Source organism: Lathyrus oleraceus, chromosome 5 (assembly GCF_024323335.1).
Source record: "Lathyrus oleraceus cultivar Zhongwan6 chromosome 5, CAAS_Psat_ZW6_1.0, whole genome shotgun sequence".
Classification (NCBI taxonomy): Eukaryota; Viridiplantae; Streptophyta; class Magnoliopsida; order Fabales; family Fabaceae; genus Lathyrus; species Lathyrus oleraceus.
In genome coordinates, this window is record NC_066583.1 from 645,927,128 (window position 1) to 645,952,770 (window position 25,643).

Genomic DNA, 25,643 nt, shown 5'->3' on the forward strand with positions numbered 1-25,643 from the left:
ATAGAAGGGAATGCCACATTCTTCATACTCACTACAAATCCTTTTGTCTTCATAGGGGGTAAATACGCCTCAATTCGAAGAAGGACATACATCCAGAAATGCTATATTAAGGTTACCCTCACGAGGAAAGATATAAACAGTTGATGAAGTTACATGATCAACCCAAGAAGCAAAAACATCTTCCTTAGATTTTTGACTCATGATAAACACTACTTTCTTCAATTACAAAAAGGTAATATGTTATAGAAATGCAATGATAAAAAAGCAAATGTAACGCCTCAAGAAACTGCAAAATTGTCTCTTTAGAGATCGCGTGACGACTTACTGAAAAAGTAATAAGCACTGTTAACGCCTCAGATCGTCCAAGGAAGACATTCAAGTATTTAAGTTTCCAAAGATCATTATGATAGAACCTACAAAAATATGTCTGAAGTATGGAGCGCATTAAAGGCGCGGATTCTCAAGGACATTAATGCCACCTCTTGGCTTTCCATTCAAGTTGGGATGTGACCAACACAAAAGAACGAATACGACATAAGTTTTCGCACAACCAAACATAGACTAGAGCTTGGGGGCTACTGTTTTGGGTTAACTAGAGTGGCCAACGACCACACCCCATAGAAAGAAACAATTTTCTAGATCAGTTGCGGCATAGGGGCAGGGCCGACCTTGCGCTCGGGCAAGAAGACCCATAGCCCAGGGCCTAAAAGAATAGGGGCCTTAAAATTATTTTTTATAAATTATTAACCAAAAATTAATATATAAATATTAGTTGAATTTTATTTACAATGTAAGTTAGTTAGCATAACGGTAAAAAATGTTGTTTTTGACTCATAGGTCAATGGTTCGACCCGCAATATCTACATTTTTATGGCATAAAAAAAGAGTTGATGCACAATGAGATTATTCCGACTGGAGAGACTTCGCAAAAGAGATGTGTCGTCAGTGGAGGAATCGACGACATCATATCTTAAACGAACCAGTCATCCATGGTGCAAGACTAACTCAACAATATATGGCATGGTTTAGGTAGGTAACAACGCAACAATTTGTGTCTGAGCCACGATATTTGATTGATCCACGCTAACTAGCTTTGTCATCATTGTAGCGGTAAATTCATGATCATCCATTGAAATTATTTCCTTTCTTTCGTGATGAACTACCTACATTTTCCTGAATCTTTATGTACGGAATTACAAACAAAATTTTTTCAACAAAGATGTGAATTAGGAGGAATTGGTCGGCGAAATATGAACCGAAGGCTAAATATTAATATACCTGAGAACAATACATTTTTGTTACCGCGAGATATATTGACAGCTGCAGATCATTTGATTCGAATGAAATTTGGAATGGGTACACTTGACGATATGAATCATTTGAAAAATAAACGTATTCGTTCCGTAGCAGATCTCTTACAAGATCAATTTGGATTGGCTCTCGTTCGTTTAGAACATATAATTAGAGGAACTATATGTGGAGCAATTAGATCTAAATTGAGACCGACTCCTCAGAATTTAGTGACTTCAACGCCATTAACAACCACTTATGAATCTTTTTTTGGATTACATCCATTATCTCAAGTTTTAGATCTAACCAATCCATTGACCCAAATAGTTCATGGAAGGAAATTGAGTTCTTTGGGTCCTGGAGGATTGACGGGGCGAACTGCTAGTTTTCGGATGCGGGATATCCATCCTAGTCACTATGGACGCCGTTAGCGCTGCATAAAACCATTCCTCCTAGAGTAGCGGTTAATATGAATAATAGAAACTCTGTTATAGCCATTTCTGTACATTCAATGTACTCTACGGATAGAGGAATACATAGAGTTGAAGATAGTAAAATAAGAAATTGAAAGATTTCGTTGAAATTGTTTGTTTGGAAATTTCCCGAAAAACTAATCATGGGTTCTTCTCTCCATCGGAACAACAGCGCCGTTATGCTCATTACGAAACTTGTTGAAGAGATAAAATAGAACCAAGATATCTCTTTTTGATCCAAAGTTGAATCGATCATCAGAAGAAGAATTAGGCCCAAAATTAGGATCAATTCCGGAAAAAGAAAACTTCCATCGAAAATAAGCAAATGAAAGGCTTTCATAAAAATTCTCGTAGACTCGAGAATGATATTTTCATTCTGTACATGTCAAATCATGAATTAGTAATTCCATAGATCCTGTTCATGGATTAACGAAAATGTGCAAAAGTTCTATTTGCCTCCGCCATTCTATGAGTCTCTTCCTTTTTGCGTATGGCATCACCACTCCCTTTGGCAGCATCCACTAATTCGGAACTTAATTTGAAAGCCATATTTCGACCAGGACGTTTTCGGGATGCCGCTAATAACCAACGAATGGCAAGTTCTTTTCCTTGTGTCGATTCTATTTCAATGGGAACTTGATGAGTCGATCCGCTCACGCGTCTTGCTTTTACTGCTAGATTGGGAGTTACCCGACGTATTGCTTCACGTAAAACGGATAGTGGATTTGTTTTTGTCTTTTGTTGAATCCTTTTCATAGCTCGATAGATAATTAGATTGTAGCGGTAAATTCATGATCATCAAGCTATGGATAAGCTTAACGTCAATAAAATCAGAGTCGCCACTGCGCTTTTATTGTATCCAAAGAAAAAGGAAAAAGTACGAACAAAATCCAAAGATAAGAAGTTTTCAAATCAAAACTAATAAAATTTCAGAGATTACAGGTAAGAGGGTTGGTTACACAGAGGGAAGGTGTTAGCACCCAAAGTGTCCTAGGTACTCCTAGGGAGCCCTTTTTCATGTGTGTATCTGTTTTTGGTATAAATGATATTTGAGAAAAATAGAGTGGTGATGAGAAAAGAATTCATTGATTATATTTTTGTGTTTGACAAGACCTTCGAACTTGTGCCTACGTACCAACATAAAACTAAGGGATCAAAATCTCGTAGTTCGTGGTAACAATTTCAGGGTGTTTCTGCAACCGTTGAAAACATTTTTAAAAAACGCTAAATTTTAAAAACTGATCTATTGAACCCCTTCTAAATCGGTACTATCGTCTAACAATCTTGTTCAAGAGAGAAAAGTGATTCTCATATAGAGTTTCTTTGTGAGAGAAATAGTGAACCAATTTGTGAGTGTTCTTGAGAGATACATTGTAGTGAGATCTACTTAAGGATGAAATTATTGTATTCCTATTATCATTATAGCGAATGTTTAAGAGACATACGGTCCCCTGGTTTTTCCTTGCTTACATTAAGAAGGTTTTCTACATTAAAATTCTTTGTCTTTGTGTTATTGAGCTTATATTTAACGTTTCCGCTGGTGCCAATTCTTGAATTCCCGGAGGAGAAAAAGTATGGAGGTTTATTTCCATCATAATATAAGGTGATCTAGAAGTAGAGTAGCCATAAAGAATATTGAACAATGTAAAAAACAAATAAAAAATGGAACTACAAATGAAGTGTTTGGAGTTCTTGAATGCCACAACACAACACCTTGATGAATAAAAACCAGAGTCAGTTTTGACTAGGTGAGGAAAGTGAATGATTTAGTGTCTACACTTACATTAGAATAACCTAAATAGTTAGATTAATGTGTTATACCATAAACTATACCGCATAATCGCAACCCGAACTCAACGACCGAGATTTGGTGGTCATTATGCACTGCATTGGAGCTTGGTTAAATCCTCATTGACCTACAAGTTTAGGTCTGGGAGAACAAATTTAGGTTCTTGCTTACAAATCTCAGAGGCTGAAGCTATATTAGTGTTATGTTGCGAATCGAAATCAAGCTGTTACAAAAGATGGAAACGTATTAGATTTTAATTTAATGCAGCATATTAGATACAAAGTAATGCAGCAAAAAGTTCAACAAAAAGGTAGAAGAGAATAAGAAACGTTACCTTCATTCTCTTCAATCTTTCATTTGTGGCTTTCTCTTTTTCGACAGTGAGACGCAAAGAAGCCAGTTCCTGTTGAGAAATTCAAGCAATAATATTAGTTACTAAACAAATCTTAACAAATGCAATATTGTCAACTTCGGATCATACATTTTTCAAGTTTATCCTTTCTTTCAACAAGAAACTCTCCTCCTCTTTTAGTTCAGCTAAAGTCTACAAAATACAAAAAGCATCATCAAGATATTTTAAACATGTTACTAAAAACAAAGGGAATGTCGTTGTAAATTTAGATTTATGAAATGTTTCAATCCGTTTATACAAAACTTTACTCACCTTTTTTCTTTTAGAGTTTTTGATAGTAGTAACTGTTTCCTTTTGATTAGAGACCTACAAAATACAAAAAATGGGAAGATTAAATTTGAGTCATTCTATTTTAAACGCAAATTATCATACACAAATATGCTGTAAAATAACACAAAAAATACAATAATCTTCCAAACAAATCAGAAACAAAAGTTGAGGATAACTCATGATCAATGTTTTAAAAAATGGTCGGTGGCCGTAAAAAAACGGCCTCAACAAAACGGTATCGATAGGTATGGATATTAATACCCTTTTTATATTATAAAAATTGTGGTTAATTCACACTGCGACGACCATAATCAATGTCGTAAAACTTATACCAACCAAAATCGCAAAATCTTTTATAGGATTAGAACGCGACCATTTTTTAAAACCTTTGTGATTCTTTTATAATTTTTCTATAAATATATTAGAAATTATTAAAAGGTGTGTTTGAAAAATGGATGGAGTAATGATAAAGAATTATAACTAAGTAGATAGATAGGCTTGATGAAGCCATTGAGATTTGGTGAGAAATCAAGGTGGTCCCTTTTGGTGGCATTAACAAGGACCCTCCCTCCCTTTTATTTCCAACTTCCAACTTCCTTGTCTTTTTCAATAGCTGGTTACTTACCATACTCTTGTATTTATTTTGGACTCTTTTTTGACTTTAGGCATGTACACAAGAGACACGTGACAAACGACACACATTACTATTTATTTTTTTAATATTCTAATCTCACATAATTAGTACTCATTTTTTTCTCCACAAATACAACAATTCAAATAGAAATAAAGTGCATTAGTTAATAATGAAGAAATTGACACCATAACATGAGAAATTGTAACTGCAAGTGCACAACCACTACACCAAACAAAACAACAGAATAAGTTATTTGCCACGAAAACACGCCACCAAAAGTTGTGGCGCCAATGGATTTGACTAGACTACCCTTTATAGGGGTGAATCTATCGCATAATGGTGACAAACCCAACCCATTTCAGTTTAGCCCCACAAATATAACAAATTCAGTTCAAATTTGAAGCTTCCTTCCGACAAAACCGGAACAGAAGAGACAAAAATGCCCCCCAAACTAAGGGCTTTTTCGTCATGGACGAAAAAGTATGACACGTAGTTCTTAGGAAAAAACGTGAATCAATCGTCTGACTTCAATTCATTCCTTGTTGAGACTTGAATTCGAAGTCACACCTTTTCCCTGAGTTTATTAAATTAAATACTCTTTTTCTTATAACTATATTAAATAAGTAATTTAAATAAAAAAAAAGTTGATATATTGAAATGAAAGTTGCACTTTGTTAACGAGACCCGGTTACAGTTACCGACAACCGGACGAGACAGCGGTTACAGTTACCGACAACCGGCAATACAAGGGTAGAATTGTAAATCTAATGGAGGTGAATAAAGTGGCATTTTGGTCTATTCATGATTGAAAAAGAAACTGCCACACTTGTTACATATCTACGACTACTACAGTTTCTTTAACTCAAATCACAGACACGAGTTAAGATTTCGCCGGAAAATGAAAGAGAAGGTAAATCATGAATGAAGCAAGAGATAAGAGTTATTGAACCTTAGATCTTGATGATTTGGTGAGTTTTATTGGGAGGCTGGATTCTTCGCTGGCTGACGTGGCGGCACTCCATGTAAGCGGGGTGGTGGGGCTGGCTCTTGTGAAGTCAGGTTTTGCGGGGAGTTTTGGAATGGACCTGGAGCGGGGTTGGCGGACGGTCCAGTGGAGATGAAGTGGTGGTGGCGGTGGTGGTTGAGGAGGGTTGAAACGGAGGAGAGTGTCGGCGACGATGGAGTCGTCGGCCAGAGCTAAGTTGACCCAGTCACGGTCGCACATCTGGTGAGATGTGTTTGGTGCGACGGTGGTTGTGGTAGATGGTGTTGGTGGAAAAAATGAGAAAATAAAAAGGAAAGAATGAGAGAGGAGTGGAAGGTTTGAGGTTTGTTTTTTTTATGTCTGCGATGAGATGAATGTGGTGCGTGGATGACTCAAGAAAGAGAGAGAGAGAGAGAGGATGTTTGTTTTGTTTTGAGAGAGAAAAAACAACGAAACCTCTCTCAGTTGTTTCTTTATGTGTAAGAGAGATTATTCCACCTGGTCCCACTTTTTTGCACGTGGCAAACACAACTGTTTCTTTTCTTCTTATTTTGCTTCAGGACTTCAAGTTTACCAATTCTAGCATGCTTCATCATTCTTATAACAAAAATAAAGAATCACAATTAGTAAACAACAATTTTCTTTTGCCGTGTTTCTTAAGACTTTTGCTCGATGAATGAAAGTGGTTATTGCTTAGTGCCAAAATTCTTTGCCATCAACTCTGTACAATGCTGAAGACACATTTTTCGTTAAAAACAGTAGAGAAATTCCGATGAGAGTCATAGAGGACTCTTTAAAATATATATTATATAAAAATGCATATTCAATATCATGATATTTAAAATAGTTAATTTTGAAAAATCTTTATTTAACATTTTAAAATTCTTTATTCACAATAACACATTACTTTACTATCGGTTAAACTGTCTACCTAAAAAAAGATTTAATTAATCATGAACAATCTCTTCAACAACCACATTTATGTATATTTTAAAAAGATGATTTTTTTTCTCTGTTATGAAAATAGTTGATATATATATATATATATATATATATATATATATATATATATATATATATATATATATATATATATATATACTTTTTTTTTGAGGTTCATTTTATTTCAAGAATAATTTTTTTTACATTTATTCTCAATTAGTCTTTAATTTTAATATTAATATTTTAATTTAATTATAATTAATATTTTTATTCAATTATTTATTTGATTAAATTTAAATTAAAAACTATAATTTTGATTAAATTTTAAAAAAATATATTTTTAGAGTAAGTTGAACCCCAGTTATATATAAAACAAGATCAAATGACATAAAAATGTCAAACTTAGTAACATGACATTTTCAATAACTTTTCATCTTATGCCTGTATAATAAAATACACAGTTGAATTGAAAGTTATTGTCGTATAGATCACGCCTATAAAATTTCACATCAATCAAAAATCAATTGATATGTTAAAAAAATGATAAAAATTAACGGTTTTCATGAAGTTTTATAAATCATTTGTTTTTAGATATCTTGTTGACATGTCAAATTATTTTCTAATTTATGTTAAATTTTATAGACATGTCAAATGATAATATCTTTCAATCTAATAGTGAATTTTGTTATATGAATATCCATTAAAGAGTTATCGGAGGTGTCATGTTACTAATTTTGACACATTAGTGTCATTTGGTCTATACTATATATATATATATATATATATATATATATATATATATATATATATATATATATATATATATATATATATATATATATATATATATATATATATATATATATATATATATATATATATATATATATATATATATATATATATATATATATATATATATATATATATATATATATATATATATATATATATATATATATATACGCGGTCATATTAATTTTGGTTCACTATGAAGAGTTACAATATCTCCAACACACGAGAACTATCCTAGAGGGTTATTCATTGGTTAGGGAAAATCTGAATTCAAACCAAACCATGTTGTTTTGGCCGGTCATTTTTTAGATTGGACAAAAATTGAACCAAACTAATAAAATCCAATATTAATTGGTTCAGACAACGGATTTTCAAAATTCTTTTAGCGAACCCGTCTATCTGAACCGACCATATTAATTCATATAATTTATATGATCATTATCATGGAAACTAGTATAAGATATTCAAATTCAAGAAGAAAAAAATGAAATACCATTTGTGACATTCACAACTTATATGGAGAAACGTAAAAACTAAGAGTTTTATATTATTATGAAAAATTAGTTGATATAAACAAGATATTTTTAAAAATATTTTTGAAAAATTAGTTGATATAAATAAGATATTTTTAAAAATATCCGATCAATTCAACCCAAACAATTTACTATGTGATCTTTTGGACTTAAACTCTAGTCCCCTTTTATTCAAGGAAGGTCTTTGATTTGATATAATCAAATGAAAGTTTTCTTTTCCTTAATAAATTTACTTAGGAGTTCATGGAAATGTTACACGATCTAATCGTGAATTGAATCGAGATTTTACTAGGTTGATCTCGAATCTATTGAGCTTTTACACATGCTAAACTCAGAAATTGAGTGATAATTTACACCAGAATGATAACTGATAGAGCTTTTAACCAGGGTGAGCTCTAGAACCATTGTGAAGATTTTTATATGGTTATCACAATTCCAACAGGAGAGCTTTTTTGAATGGCGGAATTCACGAACTAAAACGAAAAACTTATTCTAATCCCCCAATAACAAACAAAAGAACTTTTTTAATGGCTTAGATCCCAACCAAAATAATTACTTCCTAAGGAAGGATTGTTTACTCAAAATAAAACTACTCATGGTAAATTTACAATAAACTCTTACCCAGAACAAATTCCCCACTAAACTCAAGAACTCTCTCAAAGCATTATGGCTTAAATATGTGAGAAAAATCGAAATGGTTTAGAGAGATTCATATAGAGATGAGAAGCAATGTATTTTTCATATTTTCTAGATGATTTGAAATGATGGAGAGGTCCTCTATTTATAGGCCAAGAAATGGTGCAAATATGGAAACAATCCATGGGCCTTTTAGTTACCCTAATTGATTAGACACTTACAATAATCGATTATTGTTGCCCAAATTAAAAGATATAAACAGAGAGACGTTACAAATCATTAAGAGACTGTCAAAATTCAATAATGGATACTATTATGCTTAACCTATACAGTTAGACATATATTATAATCAATTAGATAATTAAAAAACTTGTCCTAATCAAAAGGCAATTCCCTAATCAATTGGCTAGGCTCCAACAAACATTTTATGGTTGTTTTAATCAAAAAGTGAGAGGGTTATCTATATTTTATGTGTGTGTGTGTGTGTGTATGAGCGTGTGTGTGTGCTTGGGTGGGTGGGTGGATGGGTGTGTGTGAGTGTGTGCATGAGTGGGTGGATGGGTGTCTGTGTGGGTGCGGGTGTGCGTGTGTGGGGTGGGGGGGTGATTTAGCCATAATACTTACGAAAATACCATAATCTTGAGTCTTGCTATCCATGAGCTTTATCATCATGGATATTTCTTGATTGATATGCAAGTACATAGTTCCACAAAGATGTCTCAAAAGCTTACATGACATGACAAAAGAATATCTTGCTTAATATTTTGCTAATAAAAATAAGCCAATCAATATGTAATAAAAAAACCATATACTTCTAATTGTTGGAGTGTAGTTAATAATAAGTGGTGTCCATCCATCACATCACCTCACATTCAAACTCAATTAAAGTAAAACACATATGAATGATAGAAAATTAAGTTTGACAAACATAGAAACAATCAAAGTTGTCCTTTCTACTCTTAGAAAAGAAAATTATATCTACCTCAAGACATGGAAGAACATGGAGGTCATTGGATTGGATTTTGTCATTTATTACCATAACACTATTTGCAAATGACTTGACCTAAGTTTCATTCAACATAGTTGAATATGATTCCCTAATACTTTTCTCCACCTATTCACACCCTTACAAATATATATCTTGAAGTTGCATATTAGGATTGTAGAAAAGTACACAAGGACCTAAACTTACATCATATATATTTGAAAAAGAGGGAGTTGTAACCTCATACCAATCATTTGTAAACAATTCCTCAACGGATCAAATATAAGACACTAATGGTTCTCTCTGAATCAAAAAAAAATCTGACTCAACCATTTTTACTAAATATTAAATAAAGGAAATAAGCAAAAGGCCAAACTTATTAGGAATACAAGAAAAACAACAACCAAGATGAAGCACAAAGTGATGCAAAACCAAAAATCAAGGACATAAGATAGCACAAAAAGGAATTACAGTAACAGAGAATAAATTAAAAGGCTTGTAAGTTGAGAAAAGAGAAAGCTTAAGAATCAATGGTTTGGTTAGAGACACATAAAAACTATCATTATGATTCAACGATCCGACACAAAATAATTAGATTAAATAGTCCTGATAGATCCAAAAAATAACTTCTGTGTCATTACTTCATCAAACAAATCGTAAAATAATAAGAATGTGTAAATAACAAGCTTGCTAGACTGTGAGAGAAAGTTGTTATTGAATAATACAACTTCAAGCTCTTTGTGTACATGAATGATCAATTACTTATATAGCAAGGAATCACACTCAAATATAGCTAACTATCTTATAACTAAATCCTAGTTAGTTATTCTATTAGCCAACTATATTCTAACATTTACATGTTGAACACAATGCTACAACATTTTGTTTGACATTCCAACAAACACTCCCCTAATTTGAAATTAGCAAAAGAGACAGATTATAACATGTTACAGACATTATCTTCATGCACATTATTGAGCATGACTAAAATGACACATACTCCAATTTTTGTTCTGATGTGGTTGAAAGACTCGAGGTTCACTGGTTTAGTTAGCACATCTGCAAGTTGTTCTCCTGTGCTACAATGCTTCATTTCAATTTTACCATCTTTGGTCAAGTCCATAAGAAAATGAAACCTTACATCTATATGCTTGCATCTTCCATGCATCACCAAGTTCTTTGACAACTTGATTTTGGAAATGTTGTCACACATGATGACTTGGCTTTGAGTCTGACCAAGCTTGTAAATAATGCTTCGAAGCCACACTACTTAACAAGCACATGAGGTTACTGCACAAACTCAACTTCAGTGCTTGAAAGAGTCACAACGGGTTGCTTCTTTGAAGACCATGATATATGACCTTGTCGCAACCTGAAAAATATAGTGCGCGAAAAAACAACCGGCGAAAGAAAATGACAGAAGAGTCGCCACCGTGCGTTATTCATCCCAAAGGAGGGAAAGGAAACGCTTGAAGTAAACCTGAAAAAGGAAAGGACAAGACGGGGTCTTGCAACCAAATCTTGGGTTCGGGAGTCGGTTATGCGAAGGGAAGGTATTAGCACCCCTACGCATCCGTAGTACTCTACGGGATCCACTTTTGTAGTTCTTGTCTAAAGGGTGTGGGTTTATCTAATGTGTTATTTACTAAAAAAAGGGGGTGAAATGAAAATGACTCACGCGGATGTCGCATCCACTGCATACGTATCTCATCTGAATATGAGAATCAGAGTCTTCGTAGCTCGGCTACCTAAGGGTTAAGGGTAATTGTGCTCGCTAAGACATCGCGTCTTATGCCTACGTATCTCATCTGGCCTGAGAATCAGAGCAAGCCGTAGTTCGGCTAACTACGGGATTATGGATTGGGTTTTGGACGAACGACGTTACTACGCAATCTACCGGGTGCTCGACCTTTGGAGACTTACTCGCCTGTAGTAGAAGGAGTTAACATGTTGCTTTGGGTTTTAGGGTTTGGGATGCTCAAGGGCAAAAAGGCAGTCCTTGACGAAGGAACCGCGCTACCTGCAGGGATACGAACACATACAAAACAAACATGTATAAAGTAAATGTGCCAACAAGGGGCTCAGAAGTAAATAAACAAAAGAAAACAAATGCCTCCTATCGAGGTCTTCCAGCTAAGAAAGCGATAAAATGCGGAAAAGAGGTAAAAGTACCACACGGATAAAGATCCGAAGTAACAGCAATTAAAGGAGTAAGAAACCCAGGGATCTCCCAAGCTAATGCCATCAAAGAAAAGTGAGTCAATACAGGTAATCGGAATGAACCTCCAGGGGGTATCCCACAAATAAAGTGGGAAAACCACGCAAACCATCTCTGCAAGAGTCATATGAGCCCTCACAAGAAAAACTCAACAAACAGGTTAGAGACAAAAAAAATAGGGTAATCAAGGGTTGCCCCCAAATCAAAATGTAACCACATGAATCATGCCCTTTCAATTCACAAAAAGCTCACAAAAAGCAATCAAGGGTAGGAGGCCTAAACCTCTTGTCAAACACATGCATCAAAAGGGTATCAAATTCACCCATAATACCTCAAACATTCAGAGTATTCAAATTCAAAGCACAAAGATAATGGGAATAAGGGCAAACCTGATTAGAGAGCTTGATTGAAATTGAGTTGCACCCGTGAGGTTTACAAAACAATCTTTAGGGTTTATGGGAGACAGAGGTGATTCTGTGCAGTTGAGTTCCCTTCAAGGTTTGGAGGTTGCTCTGAACTCTGTTAGCTCTTCTCTCACTATCTTTTTCCTCCATGGTTTTGTTCCAAGGAAACCTCAGAGTGTTTTGCTTCTCCTCCTTTTTCTGTCTGATCTCCCTCTTTTATAACCTGATTTTCATGGCTTTGTGGGCTTAAATGAGAGAGGTCCAAGTCCAAGTTTTTCTATTATATTTTATTTATTTATTTATTATTATTTTTATTTATTTATTTATTTTGTAAATTTTTTTTTTTTTATTTTTCGTTTTATTATTATTATTTTTTTATTTTATTTTTTTTTTCTTTTTAATTTTTTTTCTTTTTTTTTATTTTTTTTCGTTTTTTTTTCTTTTCGTTTTATTATTTTTTTTTTCGTTTTTTTTATTTTTATTTTTAAATAAAGTTTCTTGGATCTAATTCTGATTGACATGATGAAATGCAATATAAAATGCTAAATGAATGCATGAATGAGGAGGGCAAATTTTGGGGTGTTACAGCTGCCCCTATTCAATCATCAGCTAACCCGAGTAGGATGAAAGCGAACAACTTATCAGACAAACGGGGTGAGTTGTGATTGAATACCAAAGACATACCGAAAATTTGCGCTCCGAGAACACCACAAAAACGCGGAAATACACCGCGCTGTTTATTTTTCTTCCGATCCTTTGGCTAGATCTGAATCAGTCTTCTGGCTTAATCTGGAGTTTCGATCCTCTGGCTGAACCTATACTCAATTTAGTCCTCTGGTTGGATATTAATTTTGATCCTCGGGCTGGATACGATTTTGATCTTCTGGCTAGATCTTCTTCGATCTTCTAGCTAGATCTCCTTCGCTTCGATTCTCTGGCTGAATCTATTTCCTTTGATTCTCTGGCTGAATCTACTTCGATCTTCTGGCTAGATCTGAATTATTTCGGTTCTCTGGCTGAATCTATTTCCGGTCTTCGGGCTAGACCTGACTTCGATCTTCTGGCTAGATCTTCTTCGATCTTCTGGCTAGATCTCCTTTGTTTCGATTCTCTGGCTGAATCTATTTTCTTTGATTCTCTGGCTGAATCTACTTCGATCTTCTGGCTAGATCTGAATTGTTGCGATTTTCGATCTTCTGGCTAGATCTTCTTTGTTTCGATTCTCTGGCTGAATCTACTTCGATCTTCTGGCTAGATCTGGATTGTTTTGATGATAAATTCCCGTCATTAGGATCCCGCATCTGAGGCATGCGCTGGTTGACCCTCTTTTGAAATCTACACCCAACCTTCATATTAGATATGTAGCTTCGAGAATATTCCATTTTTGGGCTTCGTACATATTCTTCGGGCTAGAACATGTTGTAACGACTCCTCAATTAGACTTGGGCTTGCTGGGGAAATAAAGCTTGTAGGCGACTTCACTGGGGAATCTTCAAATTGAGCCTTAGGCTGGCTTACTGGAACACGATTCTCAGACTGAATCTTCGAAATGACCCTCAGGCTGGATCACTGGAACACGATTCTCAGGATGAATCTTCGAAATGACCCTCAGGCTGGATCACTGGAACACGATTCTCAGGCCGAATCTTCAAAATGAACCTCAGGCCGGATCACTGGAAAACGATTCTTAGGCTGAATCTTCGAAATGACCCTCAGGTTGGATCACTGGAAAACGATTCTCAGGCTGGATCACTGGAAAATGATTCTCAGGCTGAATCTTCGAAATGACCCTCAGGCTGGATCACTGGAAAACGATTCTCAGGCTGAATCTTCAAAACGACCCTCAGGCTAGATCACTCACGCTTGATCCTCTGGCTGGATCTCATGACCTTGGTTGTAAAGTAATTCTTCAGTCTGCTTGGAAGAACCTGTTTATCAGCTTATGTGTATGCTTGATATGATATGCATGCAAATGCAAATGTTATGTATGGTGTAAAAAGAAATCTGCTTGGGGAAGCAAACTCCGGTAGGGAACAGATCGCTGTATCAATCCTTGAATGCTCTGTGGGGAATGATCCGTCTGCCAGGACCAATGAGCCACCAAAAATAAATTGGCTGCTTGAAAAGTTGACCTTGCGGGGGGAGTATCAACTATGGAAACTTTGTTCGGCGAGGCTCTGTGAGGAGAGTCTGTGGGGAAAACACTTTCTGGGGAAATGTCGTAGGAAACGACCTTTTCTGGGGATATGACCTTGCTAATCGCCCTCAAGCTGGGGATTAACAAATCTGTTAAAAATAATCTGCTGGGGAATGAGATGAACACTGGGAACACCACCCTCTCATCTGTTGGTTATGCAACCACTCCGCTGTTGCTAGGAAGATACAGTCTGGCACTGTCAACTCCGATGGGGATATACAATCTGGATACTGTCAACTCTACTGGGGATAGACAGTCTGGATACTGTCAACTCTACTGGGGCTAGACAGTCTGGATACTGTCAACTCTGTTGGGGAACATGCTCTGCTGAGGAACATGCTCTACTGAGGAGAGACTTTGTCAACCGCTTAGGGATGAGGATTCATGACTTGGCATCCGGTTCCTGTGACCTGCAACCAAAAATACACGTATGCCTCAGGGGAATTACTCGGTTTGAATTCACCGTCCGTGATTAAGCACATTCAAAGCAATTTTAAATGTTTTCCTGTGCAAATCATCTGCAAAAGCCACCATTATGTTCATATGCAATATGTTTTATCAAAAATTCGGACATTTTTGCAAACAAACTGATAAATGAAAAATAAAGAGGCTCTTTAACTGAATTATTCGACTCTTACTGGGGAGACAATTTGTGCCAGGAATAGGCGAGGGTATCAGGAAGCTGATCCCTGAAAAGAGGTGATCGCTATAAAAAGAGAACTATCCTAATGGCAATGGGGATACGGGGTCCCACCGAGTTTCGACTCTGCTATGGCTCGTATGTCCTCAAGACGCTCTGCTCATCTTGCTTTCTGAAGTGGATGATTAGTCAATCTTTAACCTTCGAAGATTGTCGGATTGAATGAAACGGTGATATAACACTAATGAACTCAGATCACAGTCATTCGCTTATTCCCTAACTTTTGCCTGGATCGCCCCCTTTTCGGGTTTTCGATCCACCGGGATACCCATTTTTGCCTGAGCCGCCCTTTTGGGTTTTCGACTCACCGGGTGTACATTTTTTTTATATCCCTAATTTTTGCCCGAACCTCTTTATTCTTTTTTGGTTCGTCGGGATGCCCCTTTTTTGCCTGGGCTATTCTTTTTACTGTCCAGCGGGTCTATTTTATGCGAAGTATTTTTTAACTGCGTCTGAGTTGACAGGGAACGGGAAGACTTCGCCATCCATGGTTGTTAGCATCAGAGCTCCGCTAGAGAAAATCCTTTTAACCACGTACGGACCCTCATAGTTCGGTGTCCATTTGCCCCTGTGATCTGTGTTGGGAGGAAGAAATCTTTTGAGTACCAATTCACCGACTTGATACCCCCGAGGGCACACTTTCTGACCAAATGCTTTCTTCATTCGTCTCTGACCGAGATACGTCAATTCTGGGTACGTAGTTCCAGCATAGCACCATTTCCCGTTGGTTTGATTGATGACCAAAGCTGAATCCCCGTATACATCCAGGGTTTTAATCTGTATATTGACGGCTTCCTCAAGTCTTAGGATACAAGCTTCGTATTCGGCTTCATTGTCGGTGCAGGGAAAAGTTATTCTGGCACCAAATGGCATATGAACCCCCTTCCGGTGTGATCAACACTACACCAACTCCGCGACCATTGACGTGGACCGCCCCATCAAACATCATAACCCATTTGGATTCAGGGTCAGGCCCCTCCTCCGGGAGTGGTTCCTCTCAATCTTTCGATTTGAGAAACATGATGTCCTCATCAGGAAAGTCAAACCTCATAGGTTGGTAATCATCAATCGGTTGCTCTGCAAGATAGTCTGACAAGACACTTCCCTTGATGGCTTTTTGTGAAGTGTATTGGATGTCATACTCTGTCAGTATCATTTGTCACCTAGTAACCTTTCCGGTAAGTGCTGGCTTTTCAAAAATATACTTGACTGGATCCATTTTTGATATCAATAGAGTCGTGTGAGTCAACATATACTGTCTTAGTCGGCGAGCAGCCCATGCCAAAGCGCGGCAAGTTTTCTCGAGCAATGAGTATCTTTGTTCACAGTCGGTAAACTTTTGCTAAGGTAGTATATTGCATGCTCTTTTCGACCTGACTCGTCATGCTGACCGAGCACACAACCCATTGACCTTTCTAACACAGTCAAGTACATGATCAACGGTCTTTCCTCTCGGCCTGTAGACTTGCCCCGATCTTGATCTCTTTCTTGTCGTCTGCGGTACCGATGTTGACGGTCTCAATCACCTCCTGATAAGGTGTAATAGCTCGGTCCTCCTGTTTCAACAATCTGGCTAACCCTTCAGGCAATTCACAATCTTCCTCAACCCCTTCTTCGGCTTAATAGATAGGATTGTCGAAGTCATACTTGGCCATAGCAGTGTCATTAGTAGTGAGATCCGGGTGGTCAGCTCTGCATGATGGAGGATCATGCTTTACCTTAGAATGAGAGATTTTTTTTGGAAAGAAAGAAAAAACGAAAAAGAAACATTGCCATTTTTTTTGTAAAAGTAGAAAAAACTGAAAGAAAGAGAACACAAAATTATTTGCAAAAGCCGTCCTTTATTGATGATAAAAATAATTGCGAAATGTAACTAAATGGATGGCCCTACAAATGAGCCGTTACACCTTGGGCAAAGTGTAAGACTTTATTATGCATGTAATAAAGGAAAACAATAAAAATCACTCTTTCAGTAGAGTAACCCGGACGGTTTTTTCAGACGACCAATTGTCGAGCTTTTCTCCCGGGACACACGGGCGAATCCAGCTATCTAAGTCACAGTCGCTGTCAGCCTTGTCTTCATCTGCAGCATTGACGATGTGGGGAGAAACCAAACCCCCGCTGGAGAGAGTACCGGTTTCATTCTTCTGAGATCCCGGAGCATACCCCAATCCAAACTTGTCTTCTTTGATGACTGGCTCCACAAATTTGCCCCAGCCTTGGGCATTACCAGCTTTAACCACTTCGACAGCTTGCTTGTATGAAGAGATAGAAGTCCCGACCTTCTCAAACTCAGGTGAAAAGACAGCTTCGGGCGCGACCTCATTGATGTTTATGGCTTCGAAGCCCTGACACAGCATCTCGTGCATCTCGCCGTCCATCTCTACATACTTAAATATAGACAAGTGGCTAATAAGAATATCCTCTTCACCATAGACGGTGACGATCTGACCTTCTAGTCCATATTTGAGCTTCTGGTGGAGGGTAGAAGTAACAACACCGACAACATGAATCCAAGGCCGACCTAGTAGACAGCTATAGGCAGGCTGGATATCCATCACATAAAAGGTGCTCTTGAATACCTGGGGTCCAATCTTAACTGGCAACTCAACTTCGCCAAAGACAGCTCTCTTAGAGCCATCAAAAGCCCTCACAACTAAGTTACTTGGCCTCAGGATGGTGTCATCGCAATCCAACTTCATTAAGGCTTCCTTTGGAAGAACATTCAGAGAAGAGCCTGTATCAACCAAAACATGGGAAAGCATCACCCCTTTGCACTCCATTGTGATATGCAAGGATTTGTTGTGATTCCTACCCTCAGATGTCAGGTCATTATCGGTGAAACCTAGCCCCCGGCTAGCGTTTACATTGGAAACTACCGACTCCAGCTGGTTAACAGTTATCTCCGGTGGAACATAGGCCATATTCAGTACTTTCAACAAGGCTGCTCTGTGCGCCTCAGAGCACATCAATAGTGAGAGAATGGAGATCTTTGAGGGTGTCTGATTTAGCTGGTCGACTACCTTGTAGTCACTTTTCTTGATAATCCTCATAAACTCATCCACTTCCTTCTCGAATGCGGTCTTAGGAGGATCTTCCTCAGTAGTAACCTCTTCGGCGGCCATCTGTTTCCCTTTAGCCTTGGCAGCTGCCTCGGCTTCAGTATTCGCGCGTAATGTTGATGGTGCAAATAGGCGTCCACTGCGAGTGAAGCCACCAACCCCTCCAACATTGTCTACAGCGGAGCTACCAATGTCAATGTCTTCTTCGTTAACTTTCTGCCCCTGGCAGTAGATATCAGCCCCATAGTGCCACGGGATAGCACTGTCTTTCTCATATGGAACGGGTCCTGGTATTGTGATGGTGATCGGACCAACCAAAGTCGGTTGAGGGCTGTCAGAGTAAATTGCAACTGGTGCTGAACTTTCGATGTTCACCGTTGCTGGTTCTGTACTTTCTGGGAAATATATTGTTGTCGGAGCGAGTCTCTCGGGAACATATATTTCTTCAGGAGTGAAATAAAACGTCACCGTTGATACATCATTCTTCACTGGACGGGCCTGATCGAACTGAAGACAACCTTCATCTATCAGTTGCTGAATACCCCTTCTCAAACTGCCACATCCATTTTCGGCAGCTTGACAATTTCTGCACTCTTCCCCACAGCCCGGGAAAATCTGTCCTTTCAGAAGTCGGTCTTTAACCACCGATAGCGAAGTCTTCACCTTAGTCACATCAGAAACCAAATTCAAAGTTTCCCCACTATCAACAACATTAATCCTCTGCCCGCCGTGAGCCGACATCGGGTTCTGGATAACATTAGGCACCGGAGCAAAATTGATAGCCTGGGCATCTCTCAAATCTTGTACCTTTAATTGGAGAGCCTTGCAATTATCTGTAGTATGGCCAAGTGCGTTGGAGTGAAAAGCACATCTGGCGTTGACATCATAACCTCTAGGCAAATTATTGGGATCGATTGGTGGGGCCAGAGTTCTCAATGTAACCAGATTCATGTCAATCAGCTTGGGAAGTAATACTGAATAAGGCATTGGGATTGGCTCGATGACCCGGTCCGTCTGCCTTGGACGTTGTTGATAGTGTCTCTGCTGACCCGGATTACCTCCTTGTTGTTGATTGTTGTACCTGAGTTGTTGTTGCGGATGATATTACGGTTGAGGAACAGGTGTTGGAATAGTGACTGCGGCCACTTGATCTTGATAATAATTAGGGCGTCCTCTACCCCTGCCTCTGCCGGCATACACAACGCTTGCCTCGCCTTCTTTTCTTCGCTGACCGTTACCAGCAAACGGTCTCTTGGGACCTGATGAGTTGGAAGCACTATTGTCTTGAATTCGGCCCATCTTCAACAGACTCTCGATTCTTTCTCCAGCAATTACTATCTCTGCAAAGCTGATTGACGGGCAAGCAGCCAATCTCTCAATATAATTGCCTTGAAGAGTGTTCATGAACATGTCCGCCATCTCCCTTTTAGACATAGGGGGTTGGACGGACGCAACAATCTGTCTCCAACGCTGAGCATACTCTCTAAAGGTTTCCTTGGCAGTCTGAGACATACCTTGCAACAAGGTCCGATCTGGAGTCATGTCCAAGTTGTATTGATATTGCTTGACAAAAGCCTCTGCCAAGTCTTTCCAGCTCTTGATGGTAGTACGAGACAAATGAGAATACCATTCACGAGAAGCTCCAGTTAGGCTGTCTTCAAAATAGTACATCCACAACTTTTCATCTTCCGTGTGAGCTCCTAACCTTCCCAGATAAGATTGGAGATGAGTGCGTGGGCAAGAAGCCCCGTTGTATTTCTCAAAAGTAGGGGGTTTGAACTTGTGAGGAATCCTTACTCCCTGAACCAGACCAAGATTTGTGACATCAAAGCCTAAGGAATTTTGAGACTCCAAAGATTTGAGCTTCTCAGCAAGCTCATCCATACGGCGAGTGGTCTCGAGGGCCTCGTCGTGCAAAGAAAATTGATCATACTGATAATCTTCAGTAACGGGGCGCCCGTTAATCCGAATTCCTTGATTCACATTGTACCTTCCGCCAATACCATTTCCAACATTCCTTGTGTTGCCAACATTACCCGGGTTTCCATCAGTATTTGCGTTACCCGCGTTACCAGTGTTCACAGGGTTATCAGCGTTCCCAGGGTTACCAGGGTTTCCCTCAGCATTTGGTATCTCCACCTCCAGATCGGGTCTCGGTTGCTCAACCAATTCCCTCAGTTTTTCCTGGCCTTCTGCCATACCAGTCATCAATGTCATGAACTGATCCATCCTTTCACGCATATCAGCCAGCTCTTTCTGTACTTGGTCCATCGCTAGCTGTGGACGATTTTCCTTTGTCGGGTACCTGTGGACTCGCTTGGGACCAATAACTGCCTGATACAGGGAACAAACATTAGACACTGCGGTGACACCTGCAAAACAGACAAGGGTTAATATGCATGGTATGCGATGCACTGCTTGTTCAGTTTTAAGGCACCCCCGTTTTGAAAGGGAATACCCTGCAAATGAATAAGCATGAGATGTTGGATGCAAATATGCAGATGATGTTATGCAATGCAAAGGCATGTCAATCAGAGTTGATGGATCCGCTTGAACATCTGTCAGGTTGCACTGCCTGGAGAGAAATTCACTGAGGAATATAATACAAGACCAAAACTCTGCTCCAGAAAACCGGGTTAGTTGGAGGTTAAGGTTTCCTGAATTTAGCCCGCCCCTCACTGGTAGGTTCTAAGAACAGAAGTTCGTCAGCTTCAGCCCTTCAGTCGCGAATAATACGTTTACCACTGAAGGTTTGGTATTATTACGGGACAAAAGACCTCCATTGACTCCCCTCAACAGGACATCCTAATAGCAAGTTCCCAGTCTCGGGATCCTCGGATTGAGCAGCGAGAATGCGCCCACCAGAGCTAACATAATCACGTCTCGGAGGAGAGGCCTCGACTGAGTTCTCGGGAAATGGTCACCAGAGTCGACGATTTCTAGAGGAACATCCTGCCGTTACGGAACACCCGTAAGACATAATATATCCAAAAGAAACCTCGTTTGGGTGTGGTTCTTCACGAACGACTTAACGTAGCAACACGCCACGCAAGCCTCATGATTATCCACTCTAAAACCTGTGTGTACACTCAAGCCTGGGTAATGGGCTTATCTCTCATAGAACACCCCATCCAAACAAACAAACAAACAGATCCAACAGATACAACAGATGCATGCAAGCAGGTAAGCAAATAAAGGTACAAAAGCATGAACACCCAATAAACAAGAAATCGCACAAGCTAGGAGGGACTCGCTTAGGGAAGATGGACCAGCAAGAGGTCAACTTCTTAGTGTCCCCAGCAGAGTCGCCAGCTGTCGCAACCTGAAAAATACAGTGCGCGAAAAAACAACCGGCGAAAGAAAATGACAGAAGAGTCGCCACCGTGCGTTATTCATCCCAAAGGAGGGAAAGGAAACGCTCTAAGTAAACCTGAAAAAGGAAAGGACAAGACGGGGTCTTGCAACCAAATCTTGGGTTCGGGAGTCGGTTATGCGAGGGGAAGGTATTAGCACCCCTACACATCCGTAGTACTCTACGGGATCCACTTTTGTAGTTCTTGTCTAAAGGGCGTGGGTTTATCTAATGTGTTATTTACTAAAAAAAGGGGGTTAAATGAAAATGACTCGCGCGGATGTCGCATCCACTGCATACGTATCTCATATGAATATGAGAATCAGAGTCTTCGTAGCTCGGCTACCTAGGGGTTAAGGGTAATTGTGCTCGCTAAGACATCGCGTCTTATGCCTACGTATCTCATCTGGCCTGAGAATCAGAGCAAGCCGTAGTTCGGCTAACTACGGGGTTATGGATTGGGTTTTGGACGAACGACGTTACTACGCAATCTACCGGATGCTCGACCTTTGGAGACTTACTCGCCTGTAGTAGAAGGAGTTAACGTGTTGCTTTGGGTTTTAGGGTTTGGGATGCTCAAGGGCAAAAAGGCAGTCCTTGACGAAGGAACCACACTACCTGCAGGGATACGAACACATACAAAACAAACATGTATAAAGTAAATGTACCATCAAGGGGCTCAGAAGTAAATAAACAAAAGAAAACAAATGCCTCCTATCGAGGTCTTCCAGCTAAGAAAGCGATAAAATGCGGAAAAGAGGTAAAAGTACCACACGGATAAAGATCCGAAGTAACAACAATTAAAGGAGTAAGAAACCCAGGGATCTCCCAAGCTAATGCCATAAAAGAAAAGTGAGTCAGTACAGGTAATCGGAATGAACCTCCAGGGGGTATCCCACAAATAAAGTGGGAAAACCACGCAAACCATCTCTGCAAGAGTCATATGAGCCCTCACAAAAAAAAAAAACTCAACAAACAGGTTAGAGACAAAAAAAATAGGGTAATCAAGGGTTGCCCCCAAATCAAAATGTAACCACATGAATCATGCCCTTTCAATTCACAAAAAGCTCACAAAAAGCAATCAAGGGTAGGAGGCCTAAACCTCTTGTCAAACACATGCATCAAAAGGGTATCAAATTCACCCATAATACCTCAAACATTCAGAGTATTCAAATTCAAAGCACAAAGGTAATGGGAATAAGGGCAAACCTGATTAGAGAGCTTGATTGAAATTGAGTTGCACCCGTGAGGTTTACAAAACAATCTTTAGGGTTTATGGGAGACAGAGGTGATTCTGTGCAGTTGAGTTCCCTTCAGGGTTTGGAGGTTGCTCTGAACTCTGTTAGCTCTTCTCTCACTATCTTTTTCCTCCATGGTTTTGTTCCAAGGAAACCTCAGAGTGTTTTGCTTCTCCTCCTTTTTCTGTCTGATCTCCCTCTTTTATAACCTGATTTTCATGGCTTTGTGGGCTCAAATGAGAGAGGTCAAAGTCCAAGTTTTTCTATTATATTTTATTTATTTATTTTTTATTATTTTTATTTATTTATTTATTTTGTAAAAAAATATATTTATTTATTTTCGTTTTATTTTTCGTTTTATTATTATTATTATTATTATTATTATTATTATTTTCGTTTTTTTTTTCTTTTTATTTATTTATTTTTTTTTCTTCGTTTTTTTCTTTTTTTTTTCGTTTTATTTTTCGTTTTATTTATTTATTTATTTTAAATAAAGTTTCTTGGATCTAATTCTGATTGACATGATGAAATGCAATATGAAATGCTAAATGAATGCATGAATGAGGAGGGTAAATTTTGGGGTGTTACAGACCTGACCCAAGCTTGAAAACATACTCGATAGTGCTTTTTCTATCATCATTATCTCCTGCATAATCAGAGTCTGACCATCCTTGCAAGATCATCTCATCATTCATCTTGTACAAAACACTTGGGTTCATAGTTCCTTTTAGATACCTTAAGATTACTTTTGTAGTTACCAGGTGAATTTCAGTTGGTCTCTCCATGTATCTAGCTACCAAGCATACTGAATACGCAAAGTCAAGCCTGGTTGCAAGAAAATACATAGAGCTTCCCACTATCTGCTTATAGCTTATGTTATCAACTGGCTTTTCATTTTCACTCTTGTTCAACCTGCAACCTGGCCCAATAGAATTACAAACCTTATTGCATTGATCCATGCCAAATCTCGTGAGTATTTCATTAACACATTTCTGTTGGTAGATAAAGATTCATGCACTTTCTTGATTTACTTCCAACCCAAGAAAGTATTTTATCTTCCCCATATTTGTTATGGAAAACATCTTCCTCATTAATTCCTTGAATCCTTCAAACATTTGTTGATTATTTCCTGTATAGATTAGATCATATACTTATAAGATGAGAATCAATATCTTGTCCTCACTATGCTTCACAAATAATGTGTGTTCATGTGGGCATTTTTCAAAATTCTCTTGATTGAAATATGCTTCAATCTTGCTATACCAGACCCTTAGAGCCTGCCTAAGGCCATAAAGTTCCTTTCTCAGCTTGTAGACATTATCTCTTCCTCCCTTCTCATAGCCAAGTGGTTGATTTACATTGACATCTTCCATCAAATCACCATGCATGAATGCACTCTTGACATTAATTTGATATACTTATCACTTCTTGCATGTTGCAAGTGCTAAGACAGTCCTAATAATATCACATCTTTTCGCGGGAGAAAGAACTTCATTATAATCTATGCCATGTTCTTGTGAGTACCCTTTAGCCATAAGTCTTGCTTTTCGTTTCTCTACTTTCCCTTTTTCATTGCATTCTGTTTTGTATATCTATTTGACACCAACTTTCTTGGCTCCTGGTGCTAGATTGACAAGGATCCAAGTATCATTTTTCTCAATACTTTCAATTTCCAAGTCCATAGACTTCCTTCACTTCTCATGCTTCACTGCTTCATCATAATTGAGAGAATCATTGCTGCTACAAAATAATGATGAGTTGTAACATGGTCATTAATGTACCTTGGCCTTCTTCTTTGCCTCACTATATTGGCTTTGCATGCTCTTGCCTTTGAGCATTGTTTTCTTCTTCATTATCATATCCTCACTAACAATTTCTACATTTCTTCCCACATGCCGAGAGCCATAACTTTCAACATGCACTCCATAATTAATCGCTTTAACTTCGTCGCTCTCCATGTTTACTTATTCTCTATCAACATTGTTGGTTGATTGAGTTTTGTCTTCTTTGTCATGTCTATTCCATTCCTAACTTTTTCATTCTTCAAATACCACATCCTTGCTGATCAGGATCTTGTTATTCACAGTATCATGGATCTTGTTATTCACAGGATCGTGGATCTTGTAAGCCTTTGATTCTTCACTAACTACCAAGAGAACATACTTTGGACTCTTAGCATCTAGCTTTTTTCTTTGCACATAAGGAATGTGTGCAAAATCTATGCACCCAAACACCTTAAAGTGACGCACTTAGGGCTTTACACCACTCAATGTTCTTCATAAATAATGTTGGACTTCTATTGATTACATATGTTTCCGATTTATCTATTTCATGCCAAAAGCGCTTAGGAACATTTCTGCTTGTAAACATGCTTCTGATCACATTCATCACAATCCTATTATTTCTCTCTGACACTTTATTTTGTTGTGAAGTATAGGAAGTTGTCAATTGCCTCTTGATGCCATGAAGACTTCTCCCACCATTTGATGCATACCTGATAGGTCCACACATATCTGAGTGGATTAACTCAAGCTTTTATTTGGATCTCCATGTGGCTTGCTTTGGTATGACTTCTTTATGTTTCTTTCCCATCAAGCAATTTGAACAAGTCTCATCCAGGTCCTTCAAACTAAGCATTCCTTTCACCATACCCTTCTTGATGAGTGTGACAAGTCCTTAAAAGCTCAGATGACCATATATGCAATGCCATTGGTATGTGACATCATCT

At 38.3% G+C, this 25,643-nt stretch overlaps 3 protein-coding genes across 3 annotated transcripts; 1 reads left to right on the top strand and 2 right to left on the bottom strand.

Annotated features, from left to right (window-relative positions):
• Window positions 1-1,154: 1,154 nt before the first annotated feature.
• Window positions 1,155-1,721, top strand: LOC127082661 (DNA-directed RNA polymerase subunit beta-like). Its single transcript, XM_051022888.1, has one exon. The coding sequence runs from the start codon at window positions 1,155-1,157 to the stop codon at window positions 1,719-1,721; it is 567 nt and encodes a 188-aa protein (XP_050878845.1).
• Window positions 1,722-3,383: 1,662 nt separating this feature from the next.
• On the bottom strand, window positions 3,384-6,329 carry LOC127087617 (uncharacterized). The gene is made up of 5 exons (XM_051028537.1): window positions 5,818-6,329; window positions 4,217-4,270; window positions 4,034-4,096; window positions 3,887-3,955; window positions 3,384-3,775 (listed from the first exon to the last, which is right to left on the bottom strand). The coding sequence occupies exons 1-5, from the start codon at window positions 6,091-6,093 to the stop codon at window positions 3,680-3,682; spliced, it is 558 nt and encodes a 185-aa protein (XP_050884494.1). The 5' UTR covers window positions 6,094-6,329; the 3' UTR covers window positions 3,384-3,679.
• Window positions 6,330-23,499: 17,170 nt separating this feature from the next.
• On the bottom strand, window positions 23,500-24,873 carry LOC127082662 (uncharacterized). Its single transcript, XM_051022889.1, has 3 exons — window positions 24,697-24,873; window positions 24,179-24,312; window positions 23,500-23,827 (listed from the first exon to the last, which is right to left on the bottom strand). Exons 1-3 carry the CDS (start codon window positions 24,871-24,873, stop codon window positions 23,500-23,502), a joined length of 639 nt encoding a protein of 212 aa, XP_050878846.1.
• Window positions 24,874-25,643: the final 770 nt, after the last annotated feature.